The sequence below is a fragment of the Mastacembelus armatus genome, chromosome 1, assembly GCF_900324485.2.
Source record: "Mastacembelus armatus chromosome 1, fMasArm1.2, whole genome shotgun sequence".
Classification (NCBI taxonomy): Eukaryota; Metazoa; Chordata; class Actinopteri; order Synbranchiformes; family Mastacembelidae; genus Mastacembelus; species Mastacembelus armatus.
Genome location: NC_046633.1, coordinates 3987136 through 4004255, shown reverse-complemented (window position 1 = coordinate 4004255; position 17120 = coordinate 3987136). Strand labels below are relative to the sequence as shown.

General features: G+C 42.6%; 3 protein-coding genes across 3 annotated transcripts; all 3 read right to left on the bottom strand.

Annotated features, from left to right (window-relative positions):
- Positions 1-269: 269 nt before the first annotated feature.
- On the bottom strand, positions 270-4954 carry ptcd1 (pentatricopeptide repeat domain 1). The gene is made up of 8 exons (XM_026302700.2): positions 4334-4954; positions 4118-4258; positions 3565-3783; positions 3374-3475; positions 2386-3045; positions 2063-2179; positions 1589-1771; positions 270-706 (listed from the first exon to the last, which is right to left on the bottom strand). Exons 1-8 carry the CDS (start codon positions 4796-4798, stop codon positions 479-481), a joined length of 2115 nt encoding a protein of 704 aa, XP_026158485.1. The 5' UTR covers positions 4799-4954; the 3' UTR covers positions 270-478.
- Positions 4955-5536: 582 nt separating this feature from the next.
- Positions 5537-10163, bottom strand: fbxl18 (F-box and leucine-rich repeat protein 18). Its single transcript, XM_026302691.1, has 7 exons — positions 10021-10163; positions 9290-9487; positions 8769-9118; positions 8103-8238; positions 6918-7996; positions 6259-6477; positions 5537-6180 (listed from the first exon to the last, which is right to left on the bottom strand). The coding sequence occupies exons 1-7, from the start codon at positions 10072-10074 to the stop codon at positions 6024-6026; spliced, it is 2193 nt and encodes a 730-aa protein (XP_026158476.1). The 5' UTR covers positions 10075-10163; the 3' UTR covers positions 5537-6023.
- Positions 10164-11667: 1504 nt separating this feature from the next.
- actb1 (actin, beta 1) lies at positions 11668-15379 on the bottom strand. The gene is made up of 7 exons (XM_026302736.1): positions 15265-15379; positions 14219-14344; positions 13889-14128; positions 13132-13378; positions 12850-13041; positions 12509-12690; positions 11668-12336 (listed from the first exon to the last, which is right to left on the bottom strand). Exons 2-7 carry the CDS (start codon positions 14339-14341, stop codon positions 12193-12195), a joined length of 1128 nt encoding a protein of 375 aa, XP_026158521.1. The 5' UTR covers positions 14342-14344; positions 15265-15379; the 3' UTR covers positions 11668-12192.
- Between the last annotated feature and the right edge of the window lie 1741 nt (positions 15380-17120).

The window sequence follows — 17120 nt, the reverse complement described above, 5'->3', positions numbered from 1 at the left end:
ATAAAAGCAGTTTCCCCTATAAAGACTTCTATCACATGCTTGTTGAAAAAGTTGACAAGGATCATCCAGAACAGGCCACCTCTCAGCCTGCCTGTAATATACCTCCAACTGTCTCATTTCATTATTCAATTTCACTTCCACTGATTTAGAGGTCCTCTATATATATATATATATATATTTTACAATTAAACAAGTATTTTTCTTTCTGATGAAGCACAAGGGAACATGATCAGGAAGTGAACATGGAGCCATTGCAGATTACCCTAACACAATACAACTTGGAAGACAAAACTAGAAAAGATGCATTTTCTCAAGAATCCTGTATTCAAACTTTAATACAGTTTACTTTAATTTCAGTGTAAATAACACTGCACGACTTTGATCCAAAGTCCACAGAGTTTTGAATAGCTGAATGCAAACATATGAGCAGGGGATTAGGGAGATAAGTCTGATATTTTCAATACTGCTGTTACAGAGCTTACAAGGAACTGCTCGTGTTGTCCTTTTTACAAGCATGAAATCTCCTCGCAGCTGCTCTCTGGTCCATCTGGGCCTTCGACAGCCTGTCTGTTTTCACCACTGCAGTGTCTGTCTCAAGCTGCAGCTTTTCGTCCTCTGTGCTCTGAGCAGGCATCTTTCTCAGCCATTGCTGGTAGTAACCACGGAAACCATCAATGTGGACCAGGTAGTTGTTTCTGGACTTGTACTGGGATTGACAGAGCAGAGATAAATGGAAAGAAGAAAATAAGGAGAAACATGAAAAAGGTCAGAAAAGTAGAGTCAAAAAAAAACATTTAACCACGTCACGTTCTGTTCAAACACAGATCAACATCTGCATTTTTAAAATTTACATTCCTGTTTTCCTTCATGCCAAAACATTCAGGCAGGTGGTTTTCTAGCACTAGTAGTAATCAGTATGTTCACTGTTGTGAATCTGAATCTTAAACTGTGAGACTTCAACTGTAGTTTCTATGTTTGCTTGTAAAAAATAATATTTCTCATTACCGGAGGTTCTTACTGGAGTCACCGTGCCTCCATTAGTCCATGCATACATACAGTGCATAGTAACCATGCAGCTTTCTCCAGTCTTTAAAGTTGTGCACCCTTGTGGATTTTAAATTTACCTGTTAACTTCTGCCTCCTTTTATGTTTGATTCTGGTCTTTCAAAACAAACTAGACTTTTTCGACTCCTTGTTATGACTCTTGGCAAAATGGTTTTAAGAATTAGGACATCCAGATATCCAGTATGTGAAACTTCTTTATAGTGCGTGTGTTATGTAGACAGAGAAATGGGTGATAAAATGTTCACACATTCAGAGTCTACAGTGCATTAAACTATTCAAACCATAGGAAACACATCTTGACATTTTCACTCTTAGAGCAACAATCCAGTTTTGAAAATGAGGAACCGGTCTGTGAGCACTCATCAGCCTCTGATATGCAAAATGTGTTTTGGTCATTTCCTGCAAAGTTATTGTGTCATGAAGAATTGATATAGTGTTTAGATTTAAAATCAACACAAACGGTTGTGCTCAGGTGAGTACTGCCTGATGCGAACTACAAGCAGGACCCTGCACATATGCTGACCTGGTTATAGTTGGGTGGATACTGTGCGGCAAACTCCAGCTGCCTGATGATAATCTCATTAGGGCCCACTCCCATCTCACTCATGCTTTTCAGGATTGTTTTAAGATAAATGTAATCCAGTCTCTGGGCTGCTCGGCCAATAAGAGCAGAGAACACGTGGACATTAGGCTTAAGTCCCATCTCCTGGGAAAAAAACAAAAAAACAAGATAACAGTCAAGTCATATTTATGGTCCTCTAATAATACTATTACTCCTAATTCAATTACTGCTGACATTAAAGTTTTATTTACTAAGACTTTTCAATGGTACTGTTAATCTCTTTATGTACTTTTCATTTATTAAAATGTTACATTAACATAATAATGTACAATGTCAGGTTCATATCTATATCTATAATATATAATAATTTTAATATCTATTAGTCTTGTAGACTGAAGCCAGCCCTTGTGGCATTTAGCATGTGTGTATTGTCACCTGCATGTCTTTTAGCAGCTGCAGACCATCCTTCTGCCTCTCACAGCCTAATGCAAGGCTTCCAAATGTCTGTACATCTGTGCTGACATTACGCTGTCGCATCACACTCAGCACACCCTGGGAGGAGAACATTGTGCAATCAATTAAAAAAAAAGAAAAGAAAACTGAATAGTGACCTCACCAAAATTACAAAATATATACATATATGTACATGTAGCATTGGAATGAATAGTTAGTTGAACTGAGCCTTTAATGGCATTGAACAGAGACATATCTGTGGTTAAACTGAGATTGGCAGTATGTGTGTCTGTGTGTATCTGTACCTTTGCCCCATCCAGGTCACCAGCTTTGGCTGCTCGGCGAATCACAGAGTTAAAGAACGCAACATCCAGTTTCACTTGATGCTCCTTTGCAACCTTTAACAGCAGCTGCAGGGACTGGTAGCCGGGCTCCATCATGTCTGCCAACAGGGTCAGGGTCTTGAGGTCTGGATGTAATCTATTAGCCACCATCTTCTCCAGGAAACCTTTAGCTCCTCCAATCAGGGTGAGCCTATCAGACGCTGTTTCAACAGTGCCGAGGGAGACCACAGCACCATTTGTCCCCTCAAAAACATCCAGCAAGTTAGGGGCTGGAGTACTAACTGCCGATTCAACAGGCAGCAAGGTGTCATCCTTTTGTCTGATTGGTATCAAATGAGTTGATTCTTGCCTGATAAAGGACCCCTCACTGTCTCTGTGTGGCTCAGGCTGAATGAACAACTGCCTCTCTAAAAGGTCAATGTCTGTTATATCCTTGCATCTGTAGTCTGGCTTGACATTTGACACATGCTCTCCCTCTTTCTGGATCTGACAGTTAGGCCTCAGCAGAATGTTAGTGACCAAGGCAGGATCACCAATCCCACAGTCCCTTGCAGTCCTCAACAGCAGGTTATAGTTCTTCGAATCTGGAAGAATCCCTGACCTCAGCATCTGGCGCCAAACCTGAAACAAACAAACAAAAAAGGTTAAGGTACCTGGTGAATCTGCTTTATCAACAACAGGGCAATAACAATTAAAGCTTGTCATAGACAGGAACCACAGAGAGGAGGAGAGAGAACACGAGCTGCTGATGTATCATTATTGGATTTTAAAACCTTTCAAAAATCAGTAGTGGTCTCTGAAAATCTAGCATCACTTGGGCTATACTGACTTTAAAAGATTTCAGCATGTTTTTCTGATGAGCATCAACAGCATAGAAATCTAGGAGTAAAGGGATCTTCAAATATATTGCACACCAGTGTAATTAGGGTTCTCTAAATCAGGCCTGTACCTGTAGAGCCATTCTGAATCCCGAGTCTTTGTCATTCACACAACCCATCAGCAGGTAGTGAAATGTCTCCGGAGTTACAACGTGTCCATTCTGCAGCATTTCCTACATAAAGACAAATAATTACACACAAATCAAACACAATTCTTCGACCACGTCTCCACACAGCCAGGTAAATGCAGCACGTGTCGCACCCTGAGCGTGTGAAAGCAGGCTTGAAGGTGGTTGGTGGTGGCATGCGTCTTGAGAAGAGCGTGGTATGTGATGGTGCTGAGGGGGTAGTTTTTTCGACGGAGTTCCTGTTCCAACTTCAGCGTTTGCTGAAGACCGGCGTGTTTTGAAGGCGACTCAGCGCAGGCATTGAACAGGGCTGTGTAGGTTGCATCTGTAGGACTTAGACCTCGCTTCTTCATCTGGAGAGACACATACACACTATTACAAAACCTGACTCTCACTGCATCAGTGTCAAGAAATGCACACCTGAAAAAATGTACAAGGAAATGCTTATTATTCTTAAAATAGTTCTAATAATTATTACAGATTATATTTAAGGGGCAGAAACTATGCAGTTCACTTTTTATTAATTTATCTCTTATTTTAATTAATGATTGAGGGTTTATTCTAACATCTGGCACATTTACAACAACGCTTATTAATGTGTCCCTGCAAATAACAGCTTCAGCAAATATATAAATAGCATCTGACAACACAAAACTTTAAATGGACAAATAAACAAAATGTTCCTACATCATTGTAGAGTCTGAAGGCTTTTTTCAGTAGTCCAGCTCGGCCACAGCCTCCTATCAGGACGGTGTAGTTGTACTCCTCCGGCTGCAGCCTCTCTCCCTGCAGCATGTCTCTGCTGAACACATCCAAAGCCTCCTGCAGCTACAGAGGATTACAGACACATGAAGGCGAGAACAGAACAAAGCTGGACAGACACGACAGTGACACCAGACTGACCTTGCCCCCTTTGATGAGTTTCTTGCACTGCAGGAAGTACCAGTACGGAGTGTTTCTCCTGCCCCGCCTCGTGAGACTGTTTACCGGGTCCTCTTCCTCAGCGGCGTCGCCCTCTCGGTGTCGCAGGTCCTGGATGTCGGGGCCGCTCTTCCTGAACGACCTCCGGGAGGACATATCGGTAGAGAGGGATCCGAAGTTCTCCTGTTCTTCTGGGGCTGAGGGAGAACCTCTTGGTTCCACATCCCGGTGGGGAGCGGCTGACTGGGATCCCGACCGGACCGTTAACCGTAGTCCCCTCGGCAGATGAAAAGGAGCCGGTGAGAGGAGACGGGATGACCGGTATCCTGCCAAATCTCGCATCCCGGTCCCACTCAGCGCTTTCGGTGACAGAACGGACAATTTAGAAACGGGGACCGAGAGTCTCCTCCCGCTTCGCACGCACGAACAGGCGAAGGACGTGAACATATTTAACCCGCTTTGTCTAGTTAGTCAACTACAGAATAATAAACCACGTCGAGTACAGCAAACTACGAAATGTATTAACTTTGCTAAGGTTACTAGTTTGACTACAGCCGAGCTAACTACACGACTCACGCACGTTGTGCGCCATCATGGCTCAATGACAACACTGAGCCAGACCAGAGTAGTCGATAAGAAACGACAAAGATAAAGCACAATGGAGATAATTTATAAGTGTTATTTGAATAAAAACATCGCATTAAATATACATATACATATTATTCCTCACTTTTACACAAAATAAATATTGATCTGTTCTCACTAAAATGTCGCGCTCTGATCAGATACATCGGTGATAGATTAGTATTCCTGTCCAGCGGATAAAGACTTGACAAGTCTACGCCAGGGAGGTCTGTCCTCAAAAGACTGATTTAATTCTTTTTAATGATAATTGTCTGCACAGCCTTCACGGATTAGCTACACTAATAGAAGACTGACTGGTCAGTTGTGTTTGAGTTGTGCATCTATTCAATCACACGTGTAGCTTGAAGACATATTCAGGATATGACAGTTACATGGAAACCTATTTTGCCTCCTGTATACTGGATTCTGAGAGAATTCAGGTTTATCACCAACCTACTACATAACAGGAGTCGAGGACACAAATGTACATTGACAGGGAGTTATCAGAAACATTATGAGGATTTTAGATTTAGTCAACTGTATACAGACAAGGTTTAAAAATAATGGATATGGACTTTATTACAGCATCATTTGATTCATTGCCTCAAGTACAAATTTTCATAACAAATACATCCCTTAACCTTTGTTTTTGGCACTTATTTTCAAAACAGCAGAAATGGTTTTTGACCAAGAAGCCACAACTGAAATCTTGCGGCACCAAATGTGAAATGTCTTTGAACAAGAGAATTTAAAAAAACATACAAGTTCCAGAGCATTAATCTGTGGCTGACCCTGATTTCTGACCTCCTTGTGGAGATGAGCTGAAATAACCATGCCTTTCAAGACCATCATTAAAGTATCATGTAAATGTATACAAGAATTATTAATGTACTGTCGCAACCACTGTAAGTCAAATGATCAACAACCAGAACGTAATCAGTCTTTTTCATCTGTGAATTGTATCTCCTGCCTAAAAAAAAAACACAAACAAAATGTTCTATGCACCTTAGCTGTTGAGCACCAATTGCAGTGCAGCTTACTGGTGATGTCACAATGGTGATAAATGTGGCGGTTGTGCCACATGGCTCTGAAACAAAGTTATCCGATCCAGCAGTGTGAGTGGTATATCTCTGATGACTGAAGGCAGATCTTCATGCTGTAGTGGATAGATGACCACACTCAGGGCTGAGCGATCAACTGAAAATCTAAAGGAGAAAGACATTTGCATTTCTCTCACCATTAAATATTTGACATATGGTATGTTCATATACACAAAAACTCACCTGTCCAGCAGGGCTTTCTGCAACGTCCGACAAGACACCAAGGTGCCACCCATGAACATGTGACACATGATGACGTGGCAGCATCGCTCCATGAAGCTCTCTGTGGCTAACGGGTCAAAGGTGCCACTACGTGAGATAAGGCAGAGACGCTGCAGACGAGAGCAGCAGGACAGAGCGTCAAAGAATGACGCATTGGCATTCAGGTAGGGCTGCTCTAACCTAAAAAACAAATACAGTCTCAAATAAACAAATAAGCTAAACAACGATGTAACTAGTGTACTGCCTCATATTCTGTAGTGAGCTTAGGGCACAATCTTTAATGATGAAAACAACAGCAATACTTAAATGTAAAATGTGAATATAGAGTTCACATGTTTGCAAGGAATTAGTGAGAAACAACAAAAAATTGCATAATATAAAAGAGAATTATTCATTCAGGAAAAATCTATCAAACAGCCAATCATTTCATCGTTCTGAATTTATTTAACACTTGACAGATGAAAGCTTACATTAGGATGAGTTCATATAATACTTTAAATATTAGAATTCCTTAATATATGCTCTGATTGAAAAGGGGCAGAATATAATGACTCAGAATCATCGTTATTGTTAAAGTTATTATTGCTGTAAATTAGGGTTATATGAAGGCATCCACTAACCTGAGTTCCTGTAGCTGTGTGCAATATTTAAGTGTGTCCAGCAAGGCAGGAGTGTAGTTCATGGTTTTTAGCGATCCCATATTGGCAAGGGATAATACTTGAAGGTCTTTGCACTGCCTGGCCAGCTGTACCAGCCCCGTCCCTTTTAAGACCCCAGGAAGTCCAGCTAGAGTCAGACGACATAATTGAGGCAAAGCCTCAAGTGCGGCTAAGTGTGCATCACCGACTCCCCGAGCCCATGCACACATACCACGGGGCTCCACGCTGGCACGAGTGCAAGGCTCGAGCCGAGGCAACACAGAGACAAAACCAGGGCCAATGATCTCTAAGGTATCTAAAAAAGGGCAGCCTTTTAAGAGCTGAACTAGCCCTGAGGTGCTGTCCCCTGACAAGGAAGACTCAGAATCAGGTTTGAAATTCTGAAGTCCCACCCGTGGAGTCTTCTTTAACCCCAGGAACAATGGAGAGGGAGATGTGTTGATTGTAGACATATGATGTGTATTTAAGCCATCAGACAGGGCACAGGCAGGGAGAGTGAGAGATCGCAGGTGCCTGAATTTGGCTAAGCTAGCACCCAGGTGTGTTTCTAGACCCAGCCCAGGTGAGTTTTCATGATGATAGTGTGTGTGCATCAGGTTCAGGTGTTTGATGTTTGAACAGCCAAGTGCCAACCGGCTCATTGTCCCAGGAACTAGCTGATCTTCCACACTTCTACACTCCGAGTAAAGAACCTGGTTGATCCCACTGAGGTTAATGCTGATCAGTTGTGTAGCATCTCTGACTCCTCCCTCCAGAAGTGACTGAAACACCTGTGGCCATAAAGCTGGGCAGCGGCTGAAGCTCAGGTGCTTGGGACTGTTTCCCTCCAGAGCCCTCTTTAGTGACAACGAATCAAGCCAGGACCGAGGAAGCTGCAGGGCCTCCAGGTCACCTTGTTGACCCAAGCTATGAGCCAATGACGGAGCAGCAGGCCAGTGAGCAGGGCTTGGGCCAGGAATGGACACGAGAAAAACTCGGAGGCGCTTAGGAACATGAACACTGAACACAGCCAAGTAGAGAAGCAGCAAGGTTTGGTTTACCTGCAACCAGCAATATACAAAAACACTGGTTACACACAGTACTGCAGTGTATATTGCAAATACATGGAAGAGGTTTTATATACATCGACAATCCAGAGAAGCTCACCTCTCCAGGGGCCAACCTGGCAGTGAACTTTTCCAGGTGTTGGTAATGTGGCACACTGCTCTGACCCACCATTAACTGACAGCAAACACCAACACCCTCCCTGGTCACATCTGAGATGTCAAACTGCAGCATCAGTCTATGGAACAGAAACACACATCCCACACTGTAGCAGTAAAATACCAACATACTGTTATAATCAGAGCAAAACATATTTGTATGCACATGTATGTCATGTAGTGCCATTGTGCAGAGTTGCTTATCTCTGCTAAAGGACCAAATGCCTTGAGATGGCTTTTTTCTTGTCTGTTAGGACATTTTTTATTTCCCATCAGTCTGAGCTGTGCTTTGTATTTAGTGCTGCAGCAAAGTTTAGCAATGTAGGACAAAGGTTAAACCTTCAAGTTCTGTCTAACACAACATGGCTGTAGAGTCTAGATTGTTAAATTGGAGAAGAATTGGTCTGTCATGTGTGTCACTTTTTTTATTTCTGTAAATTTAAAATTTCTATGGACAATACACTATGTGTAACAAAGGCAGTTGGCATCTGGATAATCCTTGGAAAACAGATAAAAGTCAATATAGCACACTGTGTGTCAAACAGGTCTTATTCTGTACACAAATCTTGTGTGAAATGTTATATAAAATCACAATTTGACAGTTTCTTACTTGCGGAGTTGAGCACAACATGGCACCACACCATAACTTGGTGTCAACAGCGTCTGTCTGAGCTCCGACAGCCGACTGAGTGAATCCACTGCCTCTGAACTGAGCTGGGCTGAGTTGAAACCTGGTGTCACATCAAAAGCAAATGATCTTAGTAAAGAGAGGGAGGAGAGGAGGCGGGACAGACGAAGGGAAGACAGGCGACAGCCAGTGACATCGAGGTGTGTCACTGCCCTGCAGCGAACAAGATGTTCCATGGTTGAGCCAGACAGCCAGTAGCAACCATTCAAGCTGAGAGATTGGACATGATTGGCTAGCTGCTTCAATACTTGCCGCACCAGTAGGTCATCAGCCTGGAAGGAAACATAAATCAAATTCGATTAAATGTATTTCACTATGTTGTTAAGGAAATGTTGGTCCACAGAGGTATGAGCTTAAAGAATAATCGAAAACTGGGATAAAGATCTTCATTAAAAGTCCTGAAACATACATGTCACTTCAGATGATGATAAAATGTTTTTTACCCGATACTCTTCAGACAGGCTGATGTTTGTGAGCAGCGTCTTATCATGGCATAGTGTGCGTAACTTGTGGCAGACATTTGCCACATTCAGCAACAGGTCACATACTGGCACATGGCGGAGGATGCACAGCAGGATCTCATCAGACAAATCTGACATTCCCACTGAGGCTGAAGACATCGTGTCCTCATCACACACAGCCTGAGACAGACAGTATATGGTTGACATTTGAGAAGAATTACCAAGATGCTAGAAATCCTGGTATTATGCACTAATACTATGAGGCTATATAAACAGGTGTTCTGCCAGTGATTTTGTCTTTTAGACTGTGGCAGCACTTCTTTAAAGGGAAACACAATATTTTTACTAGGAAAAATTAGCCACTATACAACAGCTATACAAAGACACTGTGTGCCTATAGAGGAGGCATAAAACAAGGCATTTGGCAGCAATATTTAAGGCTACATAGACATATCATTGACAATATCACCAGCGAAATTATCTCTGTCTGACCACTCATGTATAAAACAGATTTTTTTGTTGATTATGAGGATAACGTAGGCCTACTATGCTCCCTGTTTATGCCTATAATTGACTAAACCTGCTTGAAAAGTCAACTAAAATTTGGGCGAAGCCTGGTCTAGCCCTAACTACCTAGCGTTAACATTAGCTAATTCAGTCGCTATGCTCGGCGGTGCCACTGATGAAATTATAACATGTTGTTGTTCACCAACCTGTACAATTTGTCGATCCATGTCCTCTGAAATCCCTCTCAGAGTCCCACTCATGGTTAACAGGGTGTGAAATGTTTATTGAGCCAGTGAGACATGTCGCGATGAGCCTGCTCTTACATTGAACCGTTAACAGGACGGACGACGTTTCCTGCTGCACAATGACGGAGGCTTTTCAGTGACGGACAAACTTCCTGTCGATTTAATCAGATTAAGGTTTTTAAATAACAGGATATAAAACTTAACATTTAATAAAATAAGGCTTCTGGAAATATAATGCATTAAAAGGTTATAATACGAGGACTCGTTTTAGTATATTTTAAGTTTAATACATTCATTTTGCTTTTGTGAATATGTTAGGTCTATATGTGTTGTTTGAGTTCTTATTTTCTGACAGAAATATGTACAAAGCAGCATATAACACCCCTGCAAGGAACTACAAGGTAGATTTGTAGCTTTGTAGTGTCATTATACACTTGTCAGTCGATAATTGTCACCCTTGCTTAAAATTTCATTTTCACTAATAAAATATGTGAGGATAAGTGGAGGTACCAAAGCTGAAGATGTTGAGGTTCTCTCAGGGAGTGACGAGGATGGATAGGATCAGGAATGAGGACATCAGAGGGACAGCTCATGTTAGATGTTTTGGAGAAAAAGCCAGGGAAGCCAGATTGAGATGGTTTGGACATATTCAGAGGAGGAACAGTGAATACATTGGTAAAAGGATGCTGAGGTTAGAGCTGCCAGGAAGGAGGCCCAGAGGAAGACCAAAGAGGAGGTTCTTGGACGTAGGGAAGGAGGACATGAGGATAGTTTGTGTGTTGGTAAGGAGGATACAGAGGATAGGGTTAAATGGAGGCAGATGATTCACTGTGGCAACCCCTGAAAGGAGCAGACGAAAGGAAAAGTGGACTTGACAAGCTAATCTGTACAGTATTTAATAATCAGCGTTTCAGACAGGTGTATCAAAGGGTAGTCAAAAAGTAAAACAATTGGTGAATGAACAAGGACTTTTAATGAAATTGATATTCTATTCATGTTGACAGAACTACAGTTCAATGCATCAGGATGCAAGACTTTCTATCCTAATAGATTATATTTTAATTTTTATACCTGGATTGTACTTCACTTTTGTGTCACACTCTTTGTTGCTGTGCCATTACAAAATTCCATGTAATGTGGGAATAAAATGTCATCTTAATTTTACTTTTTGTTACACAACTAGTTTGCTCTACAAAGTTGCCAACTATTCATTAGGCAGAGAACTTATTTTAGACAGCATTAGGAAACTAGGTACCTGCATTGTTTGTTCCAGATAAAGTAGACCAGAGTTTGTTCCCCCCCCATGAAAAAGACCTTTTGTGCAAGGTGTGAATACAAACATGTAAACTCTGGTCTGGACCAAACAAGACAAAGACCTATTTTAAAAGAGATGGTGTGACCATTTTGGAACAGATTCTGGTTTGGTTCAATGGCTGTACTCATTGATAATTTCTCTAGAAAACACCACCTACCCCTTGATTGAAAGGTGGCTGTATGAAGCTTACATGCTGACCTTAATGGAGTTCAGGCATGTTGCTCAACAGTTAAAGTACAGAGATTTGTTTAAGACCTAATTTTGTGTGATAAAAATAAGTAGTCAAACTGGAATCTCAGACATGTGCACTTTTATTGGGTTGTTGTGTACAATAGAGGCTTGACACCCCATGCACAAACCTTCATACACCTCCATACAAGGTAGAAGCTTTGTCTTTTGCATAATGACAAAAACAAACTGGACCTAGTATTGTTTAAGGCTGAAAGTACAAAAACAAAACAAGTTTCAGATTACATAATTTACATATTAAGCAATACTACAGGTCTGTTGGGCAGTGGGCCCACCAGAGAATAAACCTTCATAGAGGCAAATAAGGTGGTGAACAAAGACATCTGGAATGACCTACACAAACACGACAATGGACATCATGTTCCTCACACATTCACACCGCCTGGGACGCTCTGTACTTCCTGCAGAGTTTCTCCCCATCAGGGGGCATGGTGCCATAGCCATAGTGATGAGGGAAAATGGAATAGGTGTTGTGGGCTCAGCATACACCAGTGTTGTGTAGGCATGTATGCAGAGCCAGTTGTTTGGGTTTGTAGCAGTGTGTTTTGGGGAGGGGGCTGACAGTCTGTTTAGAAGCACTTCCTGTGGACAATGCTGGGGCCAGACTCATCATACTCCTGCTTGCTGATCCACATCTGTTGGAAGGTGGACAGGGAAGCCAGAATGGATCCTCCAATCCACACAGAGTACTTCCTCTCTGGGGGAGCAATGATCTGCAGGAAGCAAGATGGAAAATGTTACTAATGAAAGCAATTTGAATCTGTCGATAATAGTACTTACACAGTACATATTTATGAAATTTAAAAAAGGTGGCAGAGGTAAAACGCATCTGGAACATTTTCCCATCATTGGCTCAGCAAGGATGTAGTTGGTAAGTAGTTTTACCTTGATCTTCATTGTGGTAGGTGCCAGGGCAGTGATTTCCTTCTGCATACGGTCAGCGATACCAGGGTACATTGTGGTACCTCCAGACAGCACAGTGTTGGCATACAGGTCCTTACGGATGTCCACATCACACTTCATGATGCTGTTGAAAGTAGTTTCATGGATACCACAAGACTCCATACCTGTGTAAATAGGATGTGCAGTCAAGTTGTTTGTCCTGTACATTTTGAACCAAGTTTGCTACTAAAAACCACTACAGACTTATTCCACAAGATCAGTGGAGTTGATTAAAGCAATTTAACAGGTTTTTGCCTTTAAAATGTTTCCTCAATGTTACATACCAAGGAAAGAGGGCTGGAAAAGGGACTCAGGGCAACGGAACCTCTCATTTCCAATGGTGATGACCTGACCATCAGGCAGCTCATAGCTCTTCTCCAGGGATGAAGAGGAGGCAGCAGTTCCCATTTCTTGCTCAAAGTCCAGTGCAACATAACACAGCTTCTCCTTAATGTCACGCACAATCTCACGCTCAGCTGTGAGACAAGAAAGGACATGTTAGTCATTCTGTCACTCTTCACTACACAGAACATCAAAACTGTTTTGTAATCTGATCACATGCTTACCTGTGGTAGTGAAGCTGTAACCCCTCTCAGTCAGGATCTTCATGAGGTAGTCTGTGAGGTCCCTGCCAGCCAGGTCCAACCTGAGGATGGCATGGGGCAGGGCATACCCTTCATAGATGGGCACTGTGTGGGTCACACCATCACCAGAGTCCATTACAATACCAGTGGTACGACCAGAGGCGTACAGGGACAGCACAGCCTGGATGGCCACATACATGGCAGGGGTGTTGAAGGTCTCAAACATGATCTGAGGGAGACAGGGAGGTGAGAGATAAGTAAATGAGCAAGTGAAAGTAACCTAAAGTGGAGTGTGTTAGTACAGTCAGCTCAAGACAAGCACAGCACACTGGATAGTTTTGTTTTGAGTATAAACAGTCATTACAGTAACCTATGATCGAGTCAGATTTATGCAACAGCCTACTCTACCATCTATTGCATCATGCAGTTACCAGTGTAGTTAGTTATTTTGTCATCTAGCAAGCCTGTCACAGGCCTATCTGAAAAACAGCAGTGACCATGCTGCAACTAGACATTCCTGATGCATCAGTGCAGAGACATAGAAACCTGAAGCAGCTGCAGATGAAAGATCAGCTCAGGACAGAGGAAACCTGCAGAGTGAAGGTCAAGGAGGAAATGGACAGATTGAGCAGAAGAAATGCTTGGGGTGGGAAGACAGCATCCTGCTGCCTGGTCCTGGATGTAGGTCAAATCATTTCCCGATTGAGAGGATTTGTCAGTGTACCACTGCCATTGTTACCTGGGTCATCTTTTCCCTGTTGGCCTTGGGATTCAGTGGGGCCTCTGTGAGCAGAACTGGGTGCTCCTCAGGGGCAACTCTCAGCTCATTGTAGAAGGTGTGATGCCAGATCTTCTCCATGTCATCCCAGTTGGTGACAATTCCATGCTCAATGGGGTACTTCAGGGTCAGGATTCCCCTTTTGCTTTGTGCCTCATCACCAACATAGCTGTCTTTCTGTCCCATACCAACCATAACACCCTAAGCAGCAAAGACAAGTGTTAATACATAAAAATCAATCAGGACTACAAAGGTAAGTTATATGCTTTAAATGTGATAGGAAAACTGTACCTGATGCCTGGGACGTCCAACAATTGAGGGGAACACAGCACGTGGAGCATCATCTCCTGCAAAGCCAGCTTTGCACATACCAGATCCGTTGTCAACAACGAGAGCGGCAATGTCCTCTTCCATTTTCTGGAGAGGGAAGAAAATGGGAAGAAAGTTTCAAGCTGATGCTTTGTGACAATTATTGTTACATCTGGGCAACATCAGCTCAGTTAAAATCCTTGTCATTATGGAAACCGGACACTGGATGTCGCAGTGGCGCAGGTTCCAGTCCAAATCCAGAGCTGAGAAACAAAGACTTTCTCCCGCGGTCTGGCCATGGCCATATAAGGCAAAAGTGAGAGCAGCTTAGAGACAGTGGCAGCCCGGCCCGTGAAACCGCCCCATGTGTCGTTAAATCTCAAATGACACCAGCCAGCCGGCCACTCCCTTCACCGGGAGCATCATCAATGAATAACCATCGTTAATGCTTTAAGACAACACTTAGTCGAAATGAATGAACCTCCATCCCATGAACTGTCGGTCATGACCGATCATGTCGTGACCAACCCTTACTTACAAGGTTATTTAGGGAAAACCAACTTCTAACTTACACTTGATTTAATATCAAATTGTCCAATAGTCTCACAGCTGTAATGTTTTGTTTTAACGTGTGCACCCACAACTAATTAAGACTCTTAATATTTAATCTGTCTAATTAGCCATCACCTGTCTGTGGGTGACACCGGGGAAACAGGAGCCGCAGACCTTGCCAAAGCGGATGCTTACATGTCAGCAAGGTCAGTTTTTTTTTTTTAACGCAGCCTGACTTGTTAACCTGACGACGCGATGACAACATAAGCCTGCAGGGTTGTGTCATAGTACGTGTTAAATAAACGACAGCAAACTAAGACAGTCCAGGCAGAGAAATTACAAAGCAAATTTAACGTTAAGAGCCAACGGCTGCTTCAACAACTTAACAGGCGAACTAAGCTAAAAGTGAAAAGTTTAATACACCTGGACGAGGAAACGCATTAAAAACGTTCAGCTTCATGCCGCGGTTGTCTTACCTGTATAAGGGAGGGTTCTCGGCTTAGCAGGCCTGTGACTGAGCGCTACACTCCAGCTGAGTGACTTAGTCTGTGAGCTTCACTGCAATGGAGGCCGACGGACTGCAGGGTTTTATCAGCGCTCGTGCTGCAGCCCCTCTCCATATAAGGAAAACTTTTCGCACGGCGCGCTCTGATTGGTTCTGCCGCATCCACTGGGTGTGGCGCATGCAGATAACGACTCTGCGCTCTGACAAGGCAGGGCACGACAAACATGAAAAATAACCTATATGTTGTCAAAATGATCAATCTGCGATCGCTCATTGATCAATAAAACAGCTTTTTATATCTCTCTCCATCATTGCCACGATGTCGAAGGTGTTCATATGTGAGTGTGTGACACAAATGGCCAACAAATCACAGAACTGTTGCTGCAAAACACATGGCAGAATTCCTGGGTATAAAAAAGTTGAATTATATGCATTTGTGTTGTACAAATTGAGCTAATATGAACATTTTGGTATCATTCAGTACTCTAACAGTACTTCTTGACAACCCCCACACTGAGAATGGGGCCTACATAGAACCCTGGTTATACAACTCCATATTTGATTAAACAAACCCATGCTAATGCCTTCTGTTCGCCTTTGTGCATTGGATGAATGACTAACTGAATAACATATAAACATATCAATAATTCAATTAATTTAAGTGTAGGACATGAGGGAATGAAAGGCTAATGCATTTGTTGCAAAGCAAAATCATCTCACTCATCCCAGATACTCGTGGTTGGTAGTGCCAGGACATAGGCTGGTTACAATCTCAGGGTCACTGACAGCTCTGTTAACACACTGACTGACACATCTGCTCTGGGCATACCAAAGTCTCACACACACACACCACACACCCATGCAGAGCAGAGTGACAGTGATACATGGGGTCAAGCTGGGGCATGTTTACAGCAAACATTAAGCAGGCTGTAAATCTTTTATCTCTCATCACTTGTCTGATAAAGGGACTGCAGGGGAAAGATGAACCTTGCTTGGCTTAATTAGCTGTGATAGACAGATGGTAATTTTCCTGGCATACCTATGTGTTGTATCAAAATGAAAGTTCAAGGCCTGTCATGAAATGATTATTCAGTAATGTGACTCACTAAGCTATGCATGAATACACTCTCGTGTGCACACCCATAAATGTCGCACAATGTAAAGACTTTGTGTGCGTTTAGCAGGAAATGCTTGTTCAGATGTGACATTTATTTTTATGGTAACATGCTTCAAAAATCCTCATGCAAAGCTCATCTTATAAATTGAGCAGCAACTAAGTGGGTGGGTCAGGGTGCTACTTTAACTCAATAAGGGCACCGGACAAAGACTTATAAACTTACACTAGGAATTCTCACTGGCTCCTAATAAGGATATATGGGAGCCAGCTCAACAAAAGAGAGTGGAAGTATGGTTGACAGAGCCTCACGTCTGTAGATGCTCACAGGAAGTAACCATCCAGATTTATGAATGCGCACAGGTGCTCATATATCACCAGGTATGGAGCAGTTAGCAGAATCTCTCTCTCTCTCTCTCTCTTTCTCACTCTCTCACACATACACACATACACACACACACACACACACACACACACACCAAGTATAGACCCAGAGCAGGACAACCATCCCTTTAAGAGTTCCTTTGGAAGACGTCCATATAAGGAGATATTGGATTGAGTCACATGGGGGGAAGAATGCACTGTTCAGGTCATGTGACCAGTCTGAGGAAATGAATGAATCTCCCTTTTTAAGGCCCTGTGTCTGTGTGAATGTGCATATTGCTTACTTTGCCACTTTAAACCTTGATTTCTATCGTCTTCACCTTTACACA

Excerpts from the sequence above, each read along its gene's own strand:
- ptcd1 (XM_026302700.2), bottom strand. The coding sequence starts at position 4,798 with ATGTTCACGTCCTTCGCCTGTTCGTGCGTGCGAAGCGGGAGGAGACTC. Across the intron at positions 3,784-4,117 it reads CCTTCAGACTCTACAATGAT|ATGAAGAAGCGAGGTCTAAG; the intron begins GTAGGAACATTT and ends GTGTCTCTCCAG. Across the intron at positions 1,772-2,062 it reads AGCTGCTAAAAGACATGCAG|GAGATGGGACTTAAGCCTAA; the intron begins GTGACAATACAC and ends TTTTTTTCCCAG.
- fbxl18 (XM_026302691.1), bottom strand. The coding sequence starts at position 10,074 with ATGAGTGGGACTCTGAGAGGGATTTCAGAGGACATGGATCGACAAATT. Across the intron at positions 9,488-10,020 it reads TGGATCGACAAATTGTACAG|GCTGTGTGTGATGAGGACAC; the intron begins GTTGGTGAACAA and ends TGTCTGTCTCAG. Across the intron at positions 6,478-6,917 it reads ACACAGCTACAGGAACTCAG|GTTAGAGCAGCCCTACCTGA; the intron begins GTTAGTGGATGC and ends TTTGTTTTTTAG.
- actb1 (XM_026302736.1), bottom strand. The coding sequence starts at position 14,341 with ATGGAAGAGGACATTGCCGCTCTCGTTGTTGACAACGGATCTGGTATG. Across the intron at positions 14,129-14,218 it reads TTGGACGTCCCAGGCATCAG|GGTGTTATGGTTGGTATGGG; the intron begins GTACAGTTTTCC and ends TTTGCTGCTTAG. Across the intron at positions 12,337-12,508 it reads CTACCACAATGAAGATCAAG|ATCATTGCTCCCCCAGAGAG; the intron begins GTAAAACTACTT and ends TGCTTCCTGCAG.